The 19052-nt window shown below is 40.9% G+C and overlaps 1 protein-coding gene and 1 pseudogene across 1 annotated transcript in view; both read right to left on the bottom strand.

Moving 5' to 3' along the window:
- Window positions 1–1567: 1567 nt before the first annotated feature.
- Window positions 1568–19052, bottom strand: part of LOC108288351 (olfactory receptor 52L1) — an 86654-nt gene continuing 69169 nt past the window's right edge. The window contains exons 2-3 of the mRNA XM_037730941.1: window positions 4866–4958; window positions 1568–3765 (exon numbers count right to left, since the gene is read on the bottom strand). Coding sequence (XP_037586869.1) covers window positions 2698–3687 — 990 coding nt within the window. The 5' untranslated portion in view covers window positions 3688–3765; window positions 4866–4958 and the 3' untranslated portion in view covers window positions 1568–2697. The remainder of the gene's footprint in view (window positions 3766–4865; window positions 4959–19052) is intronic.
- LOC108288256 lies at window positions 10760–12147 on the bottom strand (annotated as a pseudogene).

The raw sequence follows: 19052 nt of genomic DNA, 5'->3' as shown, positions 1-19052 counted from the left end.
GGTAAAATATCCCTGTTCCCTACAAGTTCAACAGCCAACAAGGTCAAAGACACCTAGAGGAGTATGGCAAGCCTTGGGGGACGGGTGTGTCTGACTGTGCTCCACTGCAGCCAGTCCAATGCCAAACCTTCTGGGCTCCAAATGGGTTGGAGTCCCATTCCTTCCACATATGCAAACAGTTGTCCCTGACAGCTCAAATGTTCATGGAGGTTGTGGGGGTCCCCTGCAGCTAGGATTGCAGAGGCCCATGGAGAGTGGGCCACATCATGCCTATATAACTCATCCCTTCCCCAGGAGCCACTCAAGGCTAGAAATGAGTCCTGGTGCTCAGAAACCCCATGCAGGGTTTTCAGCTTCCTCCTCCTTCAGCCCAGGTCTGTGTCCTCCCTCAGTCTGCTCTCAATTCTTTCCTTCCAAAGATCTGCCCAGAGTGTGTCAGTCTTCTTGACGGTTTTGTCTCTTGGTGGGAGAAACTCTTCATGGCTGTGTCTAGTCAGCCATATTGGCTCTTCTCTATTCTGCTCTCGTCCTTATGAATACCTTACTCTTGTTTATCTAGGACTTAATTTATTGTTCCTTTTCTAAATTACTAAGTTGTTAACTTAGATAATTGATTTTACATCTTTTCTCTTTTCTAATATAGGCATTTAAAGTACAAATTTTCCTCTGTTTTCTCTTTGGCTCATCTCACAACTTTTGCTGTATATACTTTTCAATCAGTTTGAGATATTTTCTAACTTCCTCTGTGATTTCTTACTTGTTCCATGGGTTATTTATATGTATTTAGTCTAGTTTCCAATTACTTCACTCTTTCCATGCTATCTTATTTTCCAATTTAATTCTGTATTGGTAAGAGAATACGACCTTGCACACACACCAAAAAAAAAAAAAAAAAAAAAAATCCTCTGCCCCTGCTCCCTATGGCTTTCCAAGCCCCCATGTGACATTGTCAATAATCCCTAAGTTTCCTCACCCAAAGGATGAGAAGCCTCCCTCCTACTGCCTATTAGAAAAGAATCATTCTACTATAAAGACACATGCACACATATGTTCATTGCAGCCCTGTGTACAATGGCAAAGACCTGGAACCAACCCAAATGCCCATCAATGATAGACTGGACAAAGAAAATGTGGTGCATATACACCATGAAATACTATACAGCCATAAAAAACGATGAGTTCGTGTCCTTTGTAGGGACTTGGATGAATCTGGAAACCATCATTCTCAGCAAACTGACCCAAGAACACAAAGCCAAGCACCGTATGTTCTCACTCATAGGTGGGTGTTGAACAATGAGAACATGTGGACTCAGGGAGATGAGCATCATACAAAGGGGACAGTTGGGGAGGGTAGAGGAGAGATAATGGGGGGTGGGGAAGGAGGGGAGGGTGGGGAGGGATAACATGGGGAGAAATGCCAGATATAGTATGCACCTAAAGTAAAATAAATAAATAAATAAATAAATAAAAAGAAAAGAACTTCATTTCCACACTTTATACTTCCTCAGAGGAAGGTTATTCTTCCTCTCAGCACAAGGGGGACACATGGGAGTAAATACTTCTCTCTTCTCTCTGGTTTCTTCTCTCCTTTGCTTGGTTTTCCATATGGGAAGAAGGGTCACTAACACAATTGGGCAGAAACTGATGGGAGCAATGAATGCAATGGACGTGGTTATTGTGTTTCCAAAGTACAAACCATGTTCTAATATGTTTCACTACCTGCCTCATGGGTATGTAAGGATGGTAGTAAACTCTCTTTTTTGTATTAAATGCCATAGCCTAACCTGCATAAGAGCTTGTGACCTGATTTTTAGAGAGATACATGGAAAACAACTATTCACTATTCTGCATTTTATATTCCACTAAGGTTTCATTTATGAGATTTTGCAACAGCCATCAGATGGCTGGATAATTGTGCTTGGAGTCTACTTTTCAAATCAAATTGCATCATACGGTTACTTTTGTTTTTTTAATGAATATTTATAAAACAAACATATACACAGTACTTGGTATTACTCCTTCTTTATCCTAAGCACAAATGTAAACAAATTAAAAACACAAAGAGATACCTTTCAAAACAAATTTACTAAACACATATATATATTTCTTCCTTGAAAACAGAAATTACATTTCATTATTACTAGAAACGATTACAGCCACTTCTCCACTTACATTTGTTTTAAATAAGTAATACCCATACTGCAGTAAATGATGTTTTCTTACACTGGCGTTCTCAGCTGCTTTGAAGAGACCCTATTGGTACACAGAAGCCAATGATCTGGGGCTCCCAGCACTAACTTAGAGGTTTTGAAGACACTCTAAACCTAAAACCAACCAAAAAGTGGGACTTTACAATTACAATGTTGCACGGCCTATCAATGGACAAAGGCAAAAAAGATGACACATCCAGAACTATCACCTGTTTCTCCTATCCCCAAGTCCTACTGACACAGGAAGTAGAGAAATGTTGAAATCAAGAGCAAAAGAAAAAATGGCAAAAATAGTCACAAATCCAGGTATCCAGGTACATCCCAATAAGCCAAGTATCTGTGGGTGTTCTTTAGTATGGCACTAGTAAGATTAGAAGGACTGCTCACTGCAAAATAGTCTATATTCATGTATCTACACCAGTCATAGGCTCCTCGACGTGTGTCTCCAGAAGGCGCCTCTGAAGAAAACTATGAGAATATGTTCAGATCAATTCTTTTGGGTAAACACCCCGAGCACTCGCTGGCGGATCTGCTGAGTCTTCACCCCATAGACAAGAGGATTGAGTGCAGGTGGCACAAGGAGATACAGTGTGGCCAGAAGAACATGAACATGATGGGGTACATGGTGGCCAAAGCGGTGAGTGAGGAAGGAGAAAATTCCGGGGACATAGAAGATGAGAATCACACAAACATGAGATCCACATGTGCCAAAGGCCTTAAGTCGGGCCTCACTCCCTGGTACCTTCAGCACTGCCTGGAGGATGTAGGCATAGGAAACACCAATGGCCAGGACATCCAGCCCAATCACAAGCAAGGCCACAGTCAGTCCATAAGCTCGGTTCACCGTGGTTGCTGAGCAGGCAAGTTTCACAACAGCCATATGTTCACAATAGGCATGGCCTATGACGGTGGCCTGGCAGAAGATAAGTTTTCGCAACAGAATGGGGAAGGGGATGAGGAGTAGAATTCCCCGCACCAGCACTGCCATTCCAATGCGTCCTATGACACCTGGATGCAGGATCGTGGAATGGTGCAAGGGGTGACAAATGGCTACATAGCGATCCAGGGCCATGGCCACAAGTACCCCCGACTCCATGGAGGAGAATGCATGGATAAAGAACATCTGAATCAGGCAGACAGTGTACCCAATCTCATGGGCGTGAACCAGGAGCACTGCAAGGGCTTTGGGTGCAGTGGAGGAGGCCAGAACCAGGTCGATGGCAGCTAGCATGGACAGGAAGAGGTACATAGGTTGGTGCAAGGAGGAGTCCATCCAGATGATGAAGAGAATGGTAACATTGCCCACTAGAGCAAGGAGGTAAAGGATGCCCATGGGCAGTGCGATCCAGTGCTGGCTTTCCTCTAAACCCGGAATCCCTACCAGGAAAAAAGAAGGCCGGGGTGGCCTCCAGCTGGAATTGCTAAGGGCCATTATCAATGGCTTGGAGGGGAAAGAGAAAAAAGAAACCAAAATCATGATTTCTGCATTTCTGGTATGTTATCACATTGCCCAAATGTGGCAACCATCTTCATGAGAAGAATAAAGTGACTTCAACTGCAACCAAAGGGAATAAAGTTAGATGCAAGGAAGAAAATCTCCTTTGCTGGAGATAATTATTTTACAGGTGAGACAGACACAAGTCTGAATTAATACAGGTGCAGTTTTGTTTAGAGATAAAAGTAAACATAAGCTGCTTTTGGAGAGATGCTTAAACTCTACTATTCAGTTGTTTATATTTTGGAACTGTCTTTTTCAAAGAGTTATTTTTATCACCCTCTTGGCATTACTGAGCACTGCAAATCAATCTATTGTTTTTGAAATTTGTCTTAGTTTCCATGACATGTAATTCCAGAGCTATTCTTCCTGTTGCCTCAGTCCCACCATTTTCTCTATCTCATTGTGTCATTGATTCCCGGGATCCATCCTCTCCTTTCATCCCTCTCTGTACATTATCTCTGAATTGATTTCATCTATTCCCATCGTTTTAACTGTTTATATATTTTTATTTCTTCCAAATGTATGTTTCTTTATCCAAATATCTTTCTGAAATATAAATTAATTTTTCCATTTGCTTTGTGAATATCTGTACCACATCCTCAACATATTCAACACTGGATTAATTCACCTATTTTTTCCAAATTTGGTCTACTTACTTTTTGGCATGAATTTTGAATCACATCCCTATCTACCTACATAATCCAATCTAAAAACTTATGAAGCTATCTTTATTCATAATCTCACATCCCTTTTATCCCTTCGCCAATTTGTGTTGACTTTATTGTTAACCCTGCTTTATATCCACTTCTGCTTCCCAACCCCCAATGTCTCTGCCTTAGTTCATACCCAACTTCGCTAAACTGGACTATTTCATAGATCGCTCTGCTTTTGCCATTGTTTATTTGCCTTCCAATTCACTCTCAACCCTGAAGTCACAGGGTTTCTCTAAAATGCCGATGTATATATATAACTCCTAAGGTTAAAATTCTTCAGTGAATTTGTGGCATGGAATAATATCATACTTTAAGCCTGGCGTAAAAAGTTATCAAAAGTTATATTTTGTGTATTACTTTTGTCTTACAGTTAATATATTTCTACATATATGTTTTACTAACCATCCCAGCATTCTTGAAGTTATGCGTATACACCAAGCTTACCTATGACCTTTGTGAAGTCTGTCTTCAACTTTCTTTATCTGAATTGGTTCTTCAAAATTCAGTCCACTGTCGCCACTCAAAAGGACCCATTACCTGTGTGAGATGAATACTGATTATGGTCAGAGCACGTTACAATCTTCCATTGTTCATCCATAACTTTCTGACTTATCTCTAGAAATTCTATCGGTATCTTAATGGTTTATTTAAAATAAAACATATCTTATTATACTTTATAATTATAAGATAGCATGGTCAACATTTCACAATGTACTGGGATAAATTGAAGCACTAGAGGAAGACAAACTTGGTTTAAATTTTGTCCATTTCATATTCTAGGAATAAAGCATTGGCAGGACACTAAAACTCTCTCAGTCTCGATTTTCTGATTTTATAAATAACGTCAATCTTACAGGTTTATTGTAAATATTAATTAAATAATGTACGTAAAGTCCTGATATGTAGATTAGTCTACAAATTATAGTTATAATTATTTTAATATTAAAAATAGAAGAGGACTGAGTATTAGATTGCAGGCTTCTTTCTTTCCTTCTTTGTCTCCATAACTCTGCTTCTCTGTTTCAAACTTTTGTATATTTACTTCTCATCGTGATGTTATAACAATTCAGTGTCTTTGACATCCTCATGTTAACATGAAGTATCAAGATGCTGTGTTTAACCTTATCCATGGGATGCACCCTTGAAATACTGAAACAAAAAATTTGAAACTGGATATGTGTATGTCTTTATGTTTGTCTTAAAGGACAGGTGTAGTCTGAAATAACAGTATTTTTATCTGTTGGGGTGGGGGTGCACATGTACACGTAAGGATTAAAAAGTCAAGAATGACTTAGTTCTTGTGGGTAATGCATCTATAGATCACACAGAGTGCTTTTTGTACAAATTAATAATGACTATTATATTGACCCAAAACTCTGAATATGATAGCTATAAAATCTGAAATGCCACGTGGGGATATATTTCCTAGGCTTCTTTGTTTTTGTTTTTGTTTTTTTTCCAGAATCAACTTGAAATAACAATGACATTTTTATTGAGACCTCCAGGGGAATCTCATAATCATCAAAAAATTCACCCTCAGTGCTTAACATTCCACACAGAGAGGAAGTCCATTCTCTTTTTTTAACCTACCCCCTTCTGTTGCAAGCTTCAGCCCATTTCTCATTTTTTAGCTAAGAAGTCAGAGAACAGCTGTGCATTTGTGGAAGGCACTCAAGACTTGAATAGAAGCAGTGAGAGAAGAGCAGTGAGATTAAAACCAAACTACAGAGGGTGAAGCAGAGAAGCAGAGACACATGCGCCTGAGTATAACCTGCTTCTACTTTTGTTGGATGGCTCGTAAGCCTAGAGTAAAAGTCTACAACAGCTTAGTAAATGGTAAATTTTTTTAACTTATTTTAGTTTAATTTTTAACTCGGAGTAGGTGGGGGTGGGAAGTGGATAAGGGATAAAAAATCACCTATTGAGTACAATGTACACTATTCGGATGATGGGTACACTAAAAGCCCAGGCTTCATCGCTGTGCAATTCATCCATGTAACCAAAACTATTACTCTTAAAGCTTTTGAACTTTTTAAATAAATTCTAATTAATTGTTATTAAAGTAAACAGGAGGTCCCTCTATGATTCTTAGAGGAAAAGCAGAAAGACTATTTTCAGGAAACTAAAGAAAAAGCTGTACTTAGTTCTTCAGTCGCAAAGCAGAGGACAATTACTGAAGAGTTGAGGTTGTTCAGCTAGGTACTATTCATCTAATTCAGTCCAGGCAACCTACCTTTTGTGAAGTTGTGCTCAAATTCTGTAAGGTACTATGACATGTCTCCTTTTCTTTCCTATTGTAATGCCTTTACCACTTTATCCCTACATTAATGACCTCACTCTCTAAACCAGCCAGCATGTCAGTCTTTGAAGAGCAGCGACTCAGCATTACTTATTTCAGCAGCTCCAGGGTGAGCTCCGGAAGCACCTGGAATCTAATCAGTAATCAGTAACATTGGATGAATAAATAAACACTCATAAGATTCGATTAAAAAACAAATAAGCGTATTAGTGTCTTAAAAGACTGAGAATCACAGGAAGGTGATAAGGCAGAGGCTCAATTTAAGGACAGGAATCATGTAGCAAACAAAGGCGTGTCTTTTGAGGGGGTTACTGATTGAGCCTCAATATTCTTCATTTTAAGTGATGCTTTGGGTGCTTCATGGCAGAAAGAGACCTGCTGAATCCCTGTCATGAGAGAAGATGGTGAAATCCTGGATGTGTTCAGAAATAAGAGGGTTCCTTTGGTCCCTAGTAATCACTCTGCACTACCTCTAGCAGGCAGAGAGGCTTCATCTATTGGATATGATCTGGTCCTCTCTCTTCAATCTCCTTCTTAACAGTGGCCTGGACTCCATGATAGTGGGGAAAAAAAAGAAGAGGCAAGAACTTACAGAAACAGTAGGGGAGGGAGGGCACAGAAACAATGGGTCCATGATAATGGCCTAATAAAGAGGAAGATACAGAGCTCAAGCACTAAGAGGCAGAGCTCACAACATGGATGATAAAATAAGCCTGGCACAGGGCACTGTTCTCCTGGTCTCTGGGCTGTCTTTGAGGATATGCCCTTTAAAGTCTTGGAGCAGCCTGGAGGGAGACTCAGAAACACAGAAAGAACTAGGAAAGGGAGAAAACTCCCAGATTCAGGAAGGTCTGGGAATTTTGATGAAGAATTTTCTGGAAAATTCAAGAAAGTTTCATTACAACCCTCCCTGCTCAGCCCCGGGAACTCCCTAAGTGTCCAGTTCAATCTCCATGATGACCCTCTGCCCTAGCTTGTGGGTAACAACAATGAAGAGGATTTTCTATTCAGAAGGGCTGCACAAATATCAAAGAGGACATCAAACACATCCCTCGAGGTCTGTGCAGCTAATGTTTTCCAAAGATATGAAACATGATTACTAGCTCGGGAAAAGCTTGGGTAAACGTAGCAAATCAGCTATATCTACATGCACAATATGTATGGTGAGGATGCCACCTAGGACCATGCCAAATGGCCCTGTGAATGCCTCAGGCTGACCATGAAGGCTTAAAGAGATTGGGAGGTGTCCGTATGTTCACAGGTTAACTCTCAGCCCTACCCTAATCACTTTTCATCTATACTATTCTTTTCTTTCCCTTTCCCCCACTCTCATAGAGTCCAGGCTACTATTAAGAAGGAGATTAAGGAGAGAGGGACAGGTCATGTTTTGTAAAAGAGTCTCCCTGCCCACTAGCATCTAAATGGTAAAAGCCAGGAATAGACAGTTTGTTTGAGGAGTCAGGCTTGGAGAGAACAACTAATCTAACTTGGAGGGAAATAAAATTAAGACTACTAAGAAGTGTCAGACAAGAGGTATTGGGAGAGCCACACTAGATAAGCCAAGAAATAACCCCTGTCACAAGGGCTATAAGAAGGGCAGAATTCAGATGGTAGTAGTCTTCCCCCAGCCATAAGCCCAAAAACTTGCCTCATTTTCCATTGCTGAATTCCTGTGCACCAACTTGTCACTGTTTCTGTCATCTTCATCTGAAAGGAAAGTTTATACTTGATACTCTCCCAAGGCAGGGACGGTGACTGTGAGCACCACTGGGCAAGCAGGATGTTATCACCAATTGGCAGGTCCCAGAGGACTCATACACAACCTGGACAAAGCCTAAGTTAGCCCCCAGATTGGCTGGAAAGCCACAGAGCTAAGTATACAGCCCGCAGAGATGGGTGATTGGGCAGAGAGGCCAAGCAGGGAGTGGCTCTTGCATGTAACCAGGTGGCCCATGTCTGTCCAGTGTTGGTCATTACCCCTAAGCCTACACATCCTGACAGCATGCTAGGAAACCTCATGCTGTAAGCTGGAAAATTTCACATGCTCTGTGAGCTCAGGCTTCTCATTCTCTTAGAACAATTTCAACCCTAGTAAATTCATTAGTGGATGTTGTGGTTCAATGTGCTCATTCTTTCAGATGCTAGGAGTGTTGGCTGCTGGAAGTTCATAGCTAAGTCTCTCCCCTTTGGCCAAAGACAGTGGCCTCACCCAAGGTTACTTTTCCTTCTCCAGTGCAGTTCACAACCAAAGACTGCTGATACAAGATTACAAAGTCCTGGCCCCCTTCCTTCAACCTTAAACAACACTGCAGAGTCATCCTAGCTCAAGAGGTCCCACTGGGTTAGCTGAGGCATTTGAGACAACTAGATCATAGTTTAATTTCTTCTTCTGCCCAATTTTGCTCCTCTCGTTCCCTGACAATGATTGTTCTCCTGTATGTTTCTTGACAAACTCCCCACATGCAAATTTCTGCTTCAGAGTCTGTTTCTGAAAAAAAGACAAATGCAGCCTGCCTCAGGTGAGTTAAGCATTTTTACTCTCCTCTGTAGAACTGTGACAAACTCAAGGGCCTCAACCCCATTGCCATGGTACATGTGAGACAAATAGGGCTTCTCCAACAGTCTATCCCCAGAAGTTCCCAATGAGATGGACTGAGGCCTTCTCTATCTTATTTTTCCAACACCAAGCAGATCCTTTCCTTGGTCCCATCCCTGTCACTCAGTAACAGAGCTTCCCATTGAAGTAACAGAGCTTCTCCGCTAGGGGGAGCAAAGCTTCCCACTCCACTTAGTGGCCACATTCTCCTTGGGAACAAATAAGTAGATTGGTAAATTAGGTATCTACCAATTCCAGATAGTCTATTAAATGTTCATAAATAGCTATATGATAAAATGATTTTCACTAGTCATGGGATGTGATATATTAAGGACATAAGACCTCCCAAGTCTGGGGAGTTCAAGAAAGCCCTCCCTATTCAAGTTAGTGCCTGTAAGAATTGGTTAAAAGTGAAGGGAGGTGTGGGGATAGGCTGGGGACACAAGCCCGTGAAGCAGGAGCAAAGGGACTCTGATATTTTCAAAGACCTGAAAGGATTGTTAAAATTTGCAATTGTAGTACTCAGGAGCTGAGCCTAGAGCTTAAGCAGGAACCTGAGCATGCTGGGTCTTTTAGGCCATGTTAAAAGGCCATGGCACACCATGAAGGCTTTTAAGCAGAGGATTGAGACATGATCAAAATCTCATTAACAAAATATCGTCCTATGAGAATTGATGAGAAGAGGTCAACCATAGATGGTGGGAGGCCTGTTGAAAAGCAAATGCAGGGCTGGGCACAGTGGTTTATGCCTGTAATCCCAGCACTTTGGGAGGCCAAGGCAGGCGGATCATGAGGTCAAGAGATCGAGACCATCCTGACCAACATGGTAAAACCCTGTCTCTCCTAAAAATACAAAAATTAGCTGGGCATGGTGGTGCATTTCTGTCGGCCCAGCTACTCGGAGGGCTAAGGCAGGAGTATTGCTTGAACCTGAGAGGCAGAGGTTGTAGTGAGCCGAGATTGCGCCAATGCAAAAAAAAAAAAAAAAGGGAAATGCAGCCATCTCTAGAAAGATGATACTCCTTTTTTAACAGTCTGAGGAAGCCCACCCTCATCCCGTTTTTTTTCAACAACAGTGGCAGTTGTCCTAATGAATGTTGGACCCTCCAAGACTCAGCTTCCCTCTCTTTTCTGAGAAAGTAGAAACCTGTTTCTTAAAGTGAGAAGTAAGTGTAAATATAGGAAAGTATATTTATAGGTTGGATGACACCAATTGGCCCTTCCATTTTGCCTAATACATTATAACTTTCCCTCTACTCTATAGCAGCCCTATAGTGACTATAAGAGAAATATTAATATAACGCAAATCATGTCATTTAAAATTTCTAGTAGCCATCTTTAAAAAGTAAAACATGTAAAATTGAATTTAACAATATGTTATTTTACTCAGCATATCTAAAATATCACTTTAACATGTAACCAATATATTTTTTACCTCTTTATTTTTTATTGTCCACCTGCTCCCTAAAGGGTGTCCTGCTTCTGCTGACTTAATGTCTCAGAGCTTTGATGGTGTTGATCTCAGGCAGCACTTTGCGTCCACTATCCAGCAGGTGGTAGTCCTTTGGATGGTTTGCATGGAGCTGCTGTTGTCCAAGGCAACACCAAGATTGAAGTTCTTGCCGTGTTCCAGCAGGGGGCGATAGGCGGCAATCTCAGCCTCCAGTTTGACCTTGATGTTCATTTCAGCAGGGCCTCCTACTCCTAGGCGTGGCCCTGCCTATCTGCTCAGGTCTGTGCCAGCTCCAACTCCAGGTGCAGCAGGATCCTGTTGAACTGCTCCGTCTGCAGGGCGTAGCAGGCCTCCACCTCCCCCTGGCTGTTGTACAAGCTGGCCTTCAGATTTCTTATAGAGTCCAGGTCTGTCTTCAAAGACTGGACTATATGTCTCAGCTCTGTGAACATTATCTCAGCAGCTCCAACCTCTGCGAACTGCAAGGTGACCACTGTCATGCTGTCCTCAATCTGCTGAGACAAGTATTTGTCCAGCTCCTCTCGGTACTTCCAAGGCAGCTCATCGTATTGCACCCTGATGTCTGCCATGATCTCAGTGAGGTCCTGAGATTTGGGGGCATCTACCTGCATGATCAACCCAGAGCTGGCAATCTGGGCTTATAGGCCTTTTACTTCCTCTTCGTGGTTCTTCTTCATGAAGAACACCTCCTCCTCGAGAGTCTCGATCTCTGCCTCTAGCTGTGGCCAAGTGACACTGGTGTCACCAATGACCTTGTGGAACCCATAGATGTTGCTCTCCACAGACTGGCGCATGGCCAGCTCTGTCTCATACTTGACTCTAAAGTCATCAGCCACAAGATGGGCATTGTCTATCTTCAGAACAATGCGGGCATCGTCCACAGTATTTCCGAAGATCTGAGCCCTCAGGTGGTCTTGAAGTAAGGCTCCAGTCTGACCTGGGGTCCCTTCTTCTCCAGGTGCTCCTGGATTTTGCTCTGCAGCCTCTGGTTCTCGGTCTCCAGGCTCCTCACTCTGTCTAGGTAGGAAGCCAGGCAGTCATTCAGGCTTTAGATGATCTCCTTCTCGTTCTGGATGCCTCTCATTCCTGCCAGAACCTCGGCCATCCCCGGGCTTAGGCCCCCAGACCCCAAGCCACCCTGGAAGCTGGTGGAGCAGAACACAGAGATCGGGGAACCTGACCCCCGAGTGCCTACATACCAGCGCTGCTGACCAGCCAGGCACAGTAGATGGGCAGCTGGACACAGCCCAGGGACCGGTAGTTGGTGGAGAAGGTGGAGCGAGCGGTGTAGCTCCCACTGTCCGGGGAGGAGAATGAGAGGACAGGACTCAGGCTTTGCTGACGACCACTTTAACATGTAACCAGTATTTTAAAGTGTGAAACAGCTATTTTAAAGTGTGAAACAGTATTCTTCATTCTTCTTTTCCTACTAAGTCTTCAAAATCAGATGTGCACTTTACTCTTATAGCATGTTGCAATTTGGACTGGCCCAGTCTGAAGGGCTCAATAGCCACATATGGCTGTTAACAACTGTATTGAACAGCAGAGGTGTAGAGTTATGGGAAATTATGGAAACTAAACGCTCCTCCTTTTATTTTCCTTAGGATATAACTTTAATCTTGGTATGGGTCACATGGCACCATGACTCTTGAGTTGGATTGGATATAGGAACTTCTTTAATTTGGTTCAATTTCTGGGTCAGCTTAAAATTACGGTTTTCATTTTCTTTTTTCAATACTACCCATCAAGGTTCCTTTGGAGTTTTCTTTTATTATGTTTTTAATTGACAGATTAAATTTCATGTGTTTACTGTGTACAACATGATGTTTTAAAGTATATATGCAGTGCAGAATAGTTAACTCTAGCTAATTAGCATAAGCACTACCTCACATGGCAATCATTTTTATAGTGAGAACACCACTCAACATTCACTGTCTTTTCTTTTTTCAAGAATACAATATGTCATCACTATAGTCACCATGCTGTGCAATAGATATCTTGAACAGCCTCCTCTAATCTAAGTGTAATTATTATTTTTTGACCAACATCTCTCAATCCCTCCCTCCCACATAACTATCCAGACTCTGGTAACCACCATTCTACTCTCCACTTCTCTAAGACTTGATAGAAAACTTTTTCATATTCTTCATATGAATGAGGTCACGTGATATTTGTCTTTTTGTCTTAATATTTCACTAAATATAATGTCCTCCAGGCTCAGGCATACTGTTACACATGACAGGATTTTGTTTCCTTTTGTAGCTGAAATTTAAATCAGTACGTCAAAGAGATCTCTATATTCCCATGTTTATTGCAGCACTATTCGCCATAGCAAGATATGGAATCAACCTAATGTTATCAACAGATGAATGGGGAAAGAAAATTTGGTACATATATATATAATACATGTACCAAATATTTTGTGGCTGAATAGTATAGCAACAAAAATCCTTCAGAGATTTCTTAGTAGACTGGTCTTTTGGATTTCAGAATGGGAAGACCTCATTAAGGACAGAGATGATCAACACATCCAAAGTTCCCAGGTTAGGCCCACACAGAATCTCTACCAGAGATTAGGACTTTCCAGCAACCTGCAGCCCAATCTCTTTGTCTTAGAGTAGATATTACTCTTCCCCTCCTCCTACTTTAAATCAGATGTTGTTAACAAAGGATGACAAAAGGTAGAATTGGAATTAGAAAACAACTACAGCTTCATATGTACATCCAAATAAAAGCCTATTTATTCTGTTAGTCAGACTAAACAAACTTACCCGTGGCCAGATTGCAAAGAAATAAATCCATCTCTCTGAAGGCATTGGATTTGTTTCCAGTTGGTTACTATATTCCTTTTGCCGGGTCAATGAACAAAAGATAAAAAATTGACCCCATCCCCAGTCTGAAGTTTTCTGATGATTGTAGTGGCTTGAGCAATGGAAAAGGTTTTCTGTCCCAGACAGAGTAGCAGGAAAAAGCACTGGGAGGCAAGGCAGGATGCAAGCGGAAGCCCAGGAGGGAGAAATCAAGGCAGCTGAGATTAATGGCCTTATCCTTTCTGGTACTTCCATGGCAACCTTCTATAGCTGATAACATAAACTCACTGGGTCTCCTGGTCTACAGCTATCACAGACAATAATGAAGGTATAGATTTAATTCAAGAAACTTCACTTTGGAAATCTCAGTTTTGTCTAAATGGGTAGCATATAGCTCACATGAAAAAAAAAAAAAAAAAAAAAAAAAACTTTGCCTCTATAGGAAAGCAGAGACACAGCAAATTTGGGGATATTGGCTGCATCTGACTCTTCAACCACAGACCTGCCGCATTTCTGCCGGAAGAATTACTCCTTCCTGCTTATATGGAACACCTGGGTGCCTATATTACTCTCATTCTTCTCATAATTTTCCTGGTTCCAAAGCAGAACCAGCAGCTCAAGGAGGCTGTACTGTAACTGCTCTTTGTGACTGTTAAATGCACCATCTGACCCACTGGCTCTGAGGCTCCAGAAGCTATTTTCCTGTCCTAAGCTCTACCCTGCCGCTTCCCTCCCCATAGCCAACAGGGGCTACAGCCATTTTAGGCATCTGAACCTAGAACATTAGGCCTTTTCTTCAGGGTGGCATAGGCAGAAAACACAGAATATAAAGTCAATGTTGGGATAGTGGTGAACAGGAAGAAATTTAAGAAAACATCAGGAAGACTTGAGGCATTATAAATAAAAAGCATATATATTTGAAGAACAAATATTTCTAGATTAGAACTGAGAGAACTTCATTTCAGACTTTAAGTATAAGGAAAATTATGCTTAAATAAGAATTACGTAGTATCCTTAAACCAGGGTCATTATATTATAGCCAGTATATAAAAATGGGCTACAAACCATAACATACTGCAGACATATCATTTCCCCTGTGACCTATATCACAGTGGTTTCAAAATTGGAATGGGCAAGTGGAATATTTGTTGTTAATAATAAGAGCATGAAAAGCTGACTCACTCACTGGACAGGTATAAGATTTGTCCAAATATGTGTATGAATGAAGGGAAAATGCCTTGGAAAGCCTCTTGGTACCAGCAATAGGAGTGAGGAAACCGGAGAGGCTGAGACACAATCCTCTCTCTCACCTCACAAGTCTGGGCTCCAAGAATGAGACAGTGGGATGACAATTGTGTTGCAGACAACCTCGCGTAACTAGGTGAGATTTTACCTAGTCACTTTGAACTTTTCTGTCTTCCAAAGGAAACCTTGGGTTGAGTATCAGCCTCACCTCATCTGGCCAAGCTAGGACTGACCGTAAATAATGCCTGGGGATAGAGATGGTTTCATTATACATTACCTATTGCCCTTCCAACCCTACCACCTCTTCCTGGAGAAAAGAGCCAAGGGAGACTCCTGCTTCAGTCTGATTTATGTATTGTCTGTGTGCCTGAACCAGAGGCCCTCACTTAGGAAGAGCCTAAATTAGGAAGGATAATAAAGCAAAGAAAGGGGAAATTATGATAGAAAGGAGAGCGGCATTCAAAAGTGATAACACCAAGGAAAGAGACTATAACTCTTTTCTGTTGAAAATGCTTCAGATGCAGCGAGTAATAACTTAACAGCTTTTCCCAGATAAGTGCCAGGTGACACCTGATTTCGAGAGAAGCTGCAGAAGTTATTCTGCTCCAAGAAAAAAAGTTGGACTAAAATAAGAACTCGATAGGACAATCTGGAGAAAATAGGTAACACAGCACTTATGGACTCTATTTACTTCATTTGCTATTTTATAGGTAAACTGAGAGTGAGGATTCTTCACGCTGCTTTGAGCAGGGATTGCAAAACAGTCAAGCCTCTGCACACTGTGTGGCTGTGAATCATGAAGATAATTTACCAAGACAGCTGCTTGGACATGACAAAAACAGATTACTATTTTATGATTATTGTGTCATGCTCTCTCAAACATACCAGATGAGGTTGTTGGTACACTTTGGAGGGGCAAGTGGCATTGAAAGCCCAGTAGCCTTAAGGAATGTGAGCACTGAGGTGATGTCATAGCCACATATCTTCAATGGCTGTGCCTACATGTTTCAGAAGGGATGTTTGTGGAGAGCCTCGTGGTGCACCCAGACTGAACTGGATATAAATAGGCTATGTTCACCTAACAGTCTTATGGGGCACCCAGTGGTTTGGAGTTCCTACATGACAACCCTCACATAAGCAAGAGAACTTCTCGAAAAAATAAGCTAGTGATGAAAATAGCTAGAGGGACAGAGGAGGACTCGAATTCCTTGAATACTTTATACCTCAAGATAAATAAGGTGTGCAGTAACGATCAACGTGTTATTCAGAGGGCAGTAGGGGAAGCAGCATGCTTAGGGAAATGATAATAATAACTCATTCAATGTGTATATAATTTAATGTGTATACACTTACTGTACAGAAAATTTTATTAGTATATTCACTCTTTGAAAAAACAATAAAAAATAAATGAACACCATTTTCAAGGTAATAAAGCCAGAATTTATGAGTTTAGCCAAAGTTCACAAAATGTGAGCAAATTTAGCCAAATTATTTTATCTGAGAATAAAATTCCAATTGTCCAGACTGTCTCAATCCTAACAGTCTTCCCTGTATAGAGGTTCATTTTGTGCTGGCTAAAAATAAGACTCTGTGTTAGGTACTATAAGGATACATAATAGTATAAGATTTTATTGTTGTTTCCAAGTAGTTATCAAAGAAAATAAGAGATAAAAGATTGTTTATAAAATATTCCACACATTTTATTCAACACATTTTTATTTTAAATTTTTCTGTAAAAGAGACAGTAAAAGTAGCCATGCAGAATTTTAAAGATGAATAAAATACTCTTAACCTAAAAGATGCGTATGACAATGTCAGGGAAAGAAATACAGCCACACGAGATACAAGAATAATGATTACAGTTGGAGATCATTACACATTACCTTTTACCCTTACAACCCTACCACCTCTTCCTGAAGAAAAGAGCCCAGGGAGAATCCTGCTACAGTCTGATTTATGTATTGTCTGTGTGCCTGAACCAGAGGCCCTCACTTAGGAAGAGTCTAAATTAGGATGGATAAGATAAAGCAAAGAGGAAGGAAGGCCTTCTGTGAGAGGTGGCATTTGAAGTAAACCTGGCAGGAAAGATGAGGTTTGGCAAATGGTGATACTGGTTGAAGAAGGCTGATGTGAGAGAGATCCAAGATGGCTGATCACTAGCAGCCCAGGATTGTAGCTCCCACTAAGAACAAAAGGACGCCACACTTTCAGATCAATTTTTGTTGCTTACGCACCAGGAGATTCCCAGCGGAGGAGCCCCACGTGTCGCCAGTGCAACTCTTGAGGCTGGTGAGGCAGTTTTGCCGCTGCCTTGGTGCAGTGGTTCTTGGTGCAGAGTCAGAAAAGCACCATCAATCTTAAAGCCACTGTTTTGGCCGGTGCAGTGCGTTGCTCAGATTCTAGCGCCGGGAATCAACAAGTTGGATGTCCATTCAGAAACCCAACTATAAAGACGGTAATTATAAAGACCTCAGATGGATAAATTTATAATGAAGGGAAGAAACCAGCCTAAAAAGGCTGAGAATACCCAAAATCAGAACGCCCCTCCCTCTACAGGGGATCACAGTTCCTCATCAGCAACAGAACAAGGCCTGATGGAGAAAGACTGTGTTCCATTAGCAGAAGCTGGCTTTAAAAAGTGGATGCTAAGAAACTTCTGGGAATTAAAAGAACTTGTTCTAACCCAATGCAAAGAAACTAAGAACTTTGAAAAAAGGTTTGACGAAATGTTAACAATAACACACAATTTAAAGAGGAATATAAGTGAATTAATGGAGCTGAAAAATACAACACGAGAACTTCATGAACTATGCACAAGTTTTAACAGCCGAATTGATCAAGCAGAAGAAAAGATATCAGAGGTCAAAGACCAACTTCATGAAATAAAAAGACAAGATTAGAGAAAAAAGGATAAAGAAGAACGAGCAAAGTCTCCAAGAAATATGGGACTATGTGAAAAGACCTAATCTACGTTTGATAGGTGTACCTGAATGTGACGAAGAGAATCAATCCAAGCTGGAAAATATGCTTCAGGATATTATTCAGGAAAACTTTCCCAACCTAGCAAGGCAGGACAATATTCAACTCCAGGTAATACAGAGAACACCACATAGATATTCCTCAAGAAGACCAACCTCAAGGCACATAATCGCCAGATTCACCAAGGTTGAAATGAAAGAGAAAATACTGAGGGCAGCCAGAGAGAAAGGTCAGGTTACCCATAAAGGGAAGCCCATCAGATTCACAGCAGATCTCTCAGCAGAAACCCTACAAGACAGAAGAGAGTGGGGGCCAATATTCAACATCCTTAAAGAAAAAAACTTTCAACCCAGAATTTTACATCCAGCCAAACTAATCTTAATAAGCGAAGGAAAAATAAAATCTTTTGTGAACAAGCAAGCACTCAGAGATTTCATCACCACCAGGCCTGCTTTACAAGAGCTGCTGAAATAACCACTACAAATAGAAAGGAACAACCAGTATCAGCCTTTCTAAAAAATACCTAAAAATAAAGAACATCAACATAATTAAGAAATTGCATCAACTAATGGGCAAAACAGCCAGCTAACATTAAATGACAGTATCAAACACACATATATTGTTATTAATTCTAAATTTAAATCGACTAAATCCCCCAATCCAAAGACACAGACAGGCAAAAAAAGCCAAGACCCATTGGTATGCTACATCCTGATCCATCTCACATGCAACGATACACAAAGCCTCAAAACAAAGGGATGGAGAAAAATTTACCAACCAAATGGAGAGCAAAAATAAATAAATAGAAAGCAGGAGTTGCAATTTTTGCTGATAAAATAGACTTCAGAGCAACAAAGATCAAAAGAAGCAAAGAAGGATATTACATAAAGATAAAAGGATCCATGTAACAAGAAGACCTAAAGATCCTAAATATATATGCACCCAATACAGAAATACCCAGATATATAAGACTTATAAAGAGACTTGGACTCCCACACAATAATAGTGGGAGACTTCAACATCAATATTAGACAGATCGATGAGACAGAAAGCTAACATCGATATTCAGGACTTGAACTCAGATCCGGAACAAGTAGACTTAATTAACATTCATAGAACTCTCCACTTTAAATACACAAAATATACACTCTTATCAGTACTACATCACACGTATTTACAGGTTTAAATGAAATATTGGTTGGCTGCTTGTTAATTATTTTCTTCCCTC

The sequence above is a fragment of the Cebus imitator genome, unplaced genomic scaffold (assembly GCF_001604975.1).
Source record: "Cebus imitator isolate Cc_AM_T3 unplaced genomic scaffold, Cebus_imitator-1.0 Scaffold370, whole genome shotgun sequence".
Classification (NCBI taxonomy): domain Eukaryota; kingdom Metazoa; phylum Chordata; class Mammalia; order Primates; family Cebidae; genus Cebus; species Cebus imitator.
This window is presented reverse-complemented; position numbering and strand designations above follow the sequence as displayed.